Below are 4,771 nucleotides of genomic sequence, written 5' to 3' on the forward strand. Positions count from 1 at the left end.
AGGCTTGACTGGCCAGCTCCTTACTGTCTATGCTACTACTTCAGTCCTGATCCTGGATTGTTAGTGCTGCATCTCTAACCATGCTGCGAAGGAAAATCCCTTCCCTTGCTCCTTCTGCTTTCAATGGGACCGGGGGCCTTCTACCTTTCCTTCCTGGGGAAAATGAAGCTTGAGTCTCCTCTCAGTCTTAATGGATAGTGCACATGCACACTATTATCTGCCATTTTAACCTCCCACTTAACCCGTGGCTTTTCCCACAGTCCACAGACTGTCCTTCTCAGTTAGATTTCTGTCACCTGGCCCTGAGCATGGCTGACCCTAGTTTATTGCACTATTCTTCCTTATAGATGAGAGGTTGGTCTTCTCCATGCTTTTGCTGTCACAGATATCAATAATGCACCCACACGCTTTACCTATGTTTCTAGAGGGATGATGCGGGAAAACCGGAACAACGGCCACAGGGTGAAAATGTTGGTAATCTTTCTAGGTTTCCCTGTAGTCTCTTCATCTACCTGGCTGTCATGGAGGTGGAACATTTCCCTACAGCCTTCCTGACAGACAGCTGGAAATCTCAAATGGTGAAAAACCTATCTGAGATTTCTAGTATCCTATGGGTGTGGCCCATTCCTTCCCCCAACCACTAAGAAGCCACATTTGAAGGTAGAAGCAGAAGGTTTTATTGTCTACCCTTGTGCTGATCTGGGGCTGTTAAGCAGGAGCAGGGGCAGGGTTCTTCGCAAAGGGTTGTAGGTTGAAAGGAGGGGATGTCGGGCAAGCTCTGTCTCCAGGGATGCAGTGTCTGATGTCATTGTGGTTGTCAGACCTGGGTGTCTCTAGACGCCAGGGAGGTTGATGGGCTGGAGCACAAAGCCTGCAGAGCTCTTAGGTGTGGTCATGTTGGCACTGTCCTCAGAACGGGGGATGTTGCGGAAGCCCACTGTGACCCAGGCCACCAAATCCTATGGGAGAGACAAAGACTTCAGTGAACAGGGCTGTGTTGTATCCACCTGAGGTCACTCTGGCTTGTGGGACCTATGGACTTCATGAGATGTCCCATCTGCTATGACCCCTGAACTTGCCTAACACCTAGTAATCACAACGGCTGGGACCAGCGATCGGTCTAGGCAGTGGTTGGTGACAGGCCTAAGGTGGGCAGTGGGTATGGGTATTACCTTATCTTCAATGTTTGTATCATTCTGAATAAAATCCTCGAAGACCACAGGGGGATTCCAAGGATTATTTTGGGTGTAGATGCTGCTGCTGCACTTCTCATCATCCTGGTACTCAGTCACAGCCAAGGGGTACCTACAGGTAGAGAAGAAGCCAATGGCTGTGGGCACTGGAGTTGCATCTGAACTCTTTCCAGGTAGCACCCCCAGTGTCAAGGATGAGAATTTAGTCCTTGTCCATAATGAATGTTTATATCCCGGGGGTATAAACATCACCATCTTAGGGACAGGATCTCTGTAAGCATTTTCACCCCTCCTGGAGTGCACAAGGGTGCATATCCAGATGCAAACATAGACATGAACCTTCCAGGACAAAAGCCCAAACAGAACACACAATCGCTATGGGGAATCCCTGGCCACATTTTCCAAACTCACCTGGTCCAAGAGACACCTCGCTTCTTCTGGTAGCCTGGCAGTTGCACCTGATGGATTTTGGAGTGGACCTGCAGGTGGTATCTGCTCCTGGGGCCCAAATGGCTTGTATGGAGATTGCTAAAGATTAGGTAATTGGGAAGTGGCTTCCCAAAGTGGAAGGCTGCTTGGTGCTCCTGGGAGTAATGTGTTTTCTTTAGGGTATTTCCAAGTACAGGATGTCTCCGCTTCTTAGAGTTGTTGATGTTTTCCCAAATGATCTGCAGTGTCTGGAAGCTGTTCCTGGTGCCTGGAGGCAGGAGTGGGGAAGGGTGAGAATCAGTTATTGAAACAGAACCTGGCTTCCTTTTACCCCAGGGTCTTCAACCAGACAATAACCATAGACAACTGCTAAGAAGAAACCAGACTAGGGTCAGACACTGGGCTAGCAGCATGGACTAGGAGACCAAGCAAACCAGAAACCAGAGAAGCTAGAGGAGAGCTCAAGGGTCATTCCTGGCAACTGTGGCGTTTTCCTAGGGTCCCACTATTCTCTGAAGAGCCTGCTCCAGCCTGTCTGTTTTTATTCATGTAGAACAGGAAGCCCACGTTTCTGCAGGCTTGAGGACATCTGTTTGTATTCCTGACCAGAAGGCCCAGAGGGAATGAGCATATGGAAGCCACCTATCTAGTTCTGGTGGCCTTGGCCTTGTTCAATTATGGAATGTGATGCCAAACATCACTTCTCTTCTTAGGATGACATTTATGAGAAACACGCCTAGCACCTCCAGATGGTATGGGAACCCATCACAAAGTGTTAATTTCCACAGAACCCCCATGCCCATGCATCATTCTGCTCTACAGAGTAAATAAGAACAGATGTACCCTCCACAGTCAGGGTAACCCTAGGGTACCCTTCACTGCTGCCCTTCTCCAGGAGTGTGTGTTTTTCTTTTGGTTGTGAGTCTAGCCTTTAATGGCTGAGCCATCTCTCCAGCCCAGTGTGTGTTTCTTTTTGCACAGAATGTGACTGAAACAATCTCCCGATATTATACCAAGGACTCTTTAGCTCCAACCTGTGGAGTGAAGTTATATGTGGGTAGTATTTGAGTGTCCGAGTTGTGTGGTCCTGATTCCTACCTGCTACATCCAGGTCAATACGATAGTGTACTAGGTGGGTGTGAATGTTGCTGAATAGGTGGGTCTGTGATTGAGAGATGTAGCGCATCTCCTTGGGCTGGTAGAAGGTGGCATGGATCAAGCCAGTGGCATGCATCTTTGCCTTCATTACCCCATTAGGGTAGAACATGAAGTCCCAAATATAATCATAGTGGTGGACTGTTGAGATTGTCCGTAGCACTAGCTTGCGTCCATTTGTCCCCGCACTGGAGTTGAAGTCTTCTCTAAAGTTGGAGTTAAAGTGGTGCCCAGTTGGCATCTCAAAGAGACAGAGAGCTTGTGGATAGGAGACTGGCTTGTCAGTGTCATAGTGATGAATGACTTCCAGGAAGGTGGCTGTGTCTGGACAATCAATGCCAGGGACTAATTGGTGAGTAGCACCATCAGGGCCCCAGCCCACATCCATGTACTTGGTCTGAGTGCCTGCAGATATATGTCCTCCGAAGTGTGCCACAGCCTCTTGTACACTGACTTCGTATGCAATACGCACACCCTGGAAATGCACGTTCAGGAGCTGCAGGCCAGAGGAGGGTCTTAGCCGGAAGGAGAAAATCCAATCTCTGTAGAACACCATGTTGTCTTCTACGGTATAGGCAGGAACGTGGGACACAGACACTCTGGGTCTAGCCATACTGATACTAGTGGGGAGTTCCTCTGGGTCACTGGAGAAAGAGAAGACTGGGGGCTGCTCTGTGTCCTCGGCAATTGACTCCATGAGGACCGTTATACTCACTTCTCCATGTGCATATTTCTGAGCCAGTTCCTCTGGGCTGTCGTAGGCCTTGCCGTTATACCAGAGCTGCTCCACTTTCCAGTGTTGGACATCTGTACTCCCATGATCCAGAAGGATCTCCAGGCCTGTGGGCTGCAGGGAGTGGCTTGCCATAAAGCGCTGCAACATGAACCAGCTACGGCGCTGGTCAGACTTCGTGCCATGGGGGGCCATAAACGTGAAGGTCAGAGCATCCTTAACATTGTCTTCTAGTGAGTAGTCAGTGGTGTCAAGGAGGAGCTGATGCAGAGGCTTCATGGCCTCTGTCAGGATACTGTGGATGAGCCTGTACTCTGCTTTGGAAATGGGTCTAGATGCCCATGATGGATTGTGCCCAGGCCCGGGAGAAATTTCTCGCATATAGATCGGGGTTGGCAGGGGCCCAACAGCAAACTCAGTGACTTTAGGGTGCTCCTGAGCACCGAAGAAGATGACGACACGGGCTTCCCGCACAGGAAACCTCTTTCCTTTGTCCAGAAACTCCAGCACGTCCTCCTTGTCGGGCAGCAGCATCTCTATGAGGTATACTGAGTTCTTGCCCAAAGTTGGAGTCTCAGATGACTGCAGCTGCAGCTCCTTTTTGTCCATCAGGAAATCCTTCACAATCTTGATCTCATAAACACTCAGGTCCAGGAATACCCGGGGCTTGCCATTCAGGGTCCACCTTGGGCGTTCTGCAATGGCCATCTGTAGCAGCAAGATGGAAGTCACCCAGCCCAGTGTCTGGCTCTTCTGTGCCATCCCCATGGTTCTGGGACACAGCACAGGAGAGAAGACTTCAGTATCTCCTCAGAGCTTGCTCCTCACAGTGCCGTACCCTTCAGCCTTGTCTGTTTCCTACTCACTGGACTTCTTCCCTCTTCCCAGTGAAGTCAGCTGAAGTCTCTGGGTCCCCACTCACAGACCTCAGCACTGCCTAGGTCCTGGTGTGTGTCTTCCTATTTTCTCCCTCTGAAAATCTCTTATAGTCTTTCTTATCTAGATAAGCTTCGCCGTCTTCCACGTTTGGTGTTATCTCAGTGGGGAAACAATCCTACGCCAGGAGGATCATGAGTCACAGCAGCACAAGGCTTAGCCCCCATGGGCTATAATGTACTCATGTCCTTCTGGGTCAGAGGATGATACTGACAGCAAAATCCCCTTTAGAGAGATGTATTTTGAAGTGTAGATTTCAAATGCAGGCTACGCACTCGAGATGACTGGGTTTGAGTCCTGGGGTGTTACAACATTGACGACTACC

General features: G+C 49.7%; 1 protein-coding gene across 1 annotated transcript; it reads right to left on the reverse strand.

Annotated features, from left to right (window-relative positions):
• Nucleotides 1-662: 662 nt before the first annotated feature.
• Nucleotides 663-4,290, reverse strand: LOC116903840 (amiloride-sensitive amine oxidase [copper-containing]-like). The gene is made up of 4 exons (XM_032906556.1): nt 2,721-4,290; nt 1,605-1,890; nt 1,173-1,305; nt 663-959 (listed from the first exon to the last, which is right to left on the reverse strand). The coding sequence occupies exons 1-4, from the start codon at nt 4,276-4,278 to the stop codon at nt 834-836; spliced, it is 2,103 nt and encodes a 700-aa protein (XP_032762447.1). The 5' UTR covers nt 4,279-4,290; the 3' UTR covers nt 663-833.
• Between the last annotated feature and the right edge of the window lie 481 nt (nt 4,291-4,771).

This window comes from Rattus rattus, chromosome 6 (assembly GCF_011064425.1).
Source record: "Rattus rattus isolate New Zealand chromosome 6, Rrattus_CSIRO_v1, whole genome shotgun sequence".
In the NCBI taxonomy this organism is placed as follows: domain Eukaryota; kingdom Metazoa; phylum Chordata; class Mammalia; order Rodentia; family Muridae; genus Rattus; species Rattus rattus.

Excerpts from the sequence above, each read along its gene's own strand:
- LOC116903840 (XM_032906556.1), bottom strand. The coding sequence starts at position 4,278 with ATGGGGATGGCACAGAAGAGCCAGACACTGGGCTGGGTGACTTCCATC. Across the intron at positions 1,891-2,720 it reads TATTGACCTGGATGTAGCAG|GCACCAGGAACAGCTTCCAG; the intron begins GTAGGAATCAGG and ends TCCTGCCTCCAG. Across the intron at positions 960-1,172 it reads ATACAAACATTGAAGATAAG|GATTTGGTGGCCTGGGTCAC; the intron begins GTAATACCCATA and ends TCTCTCCCATAG.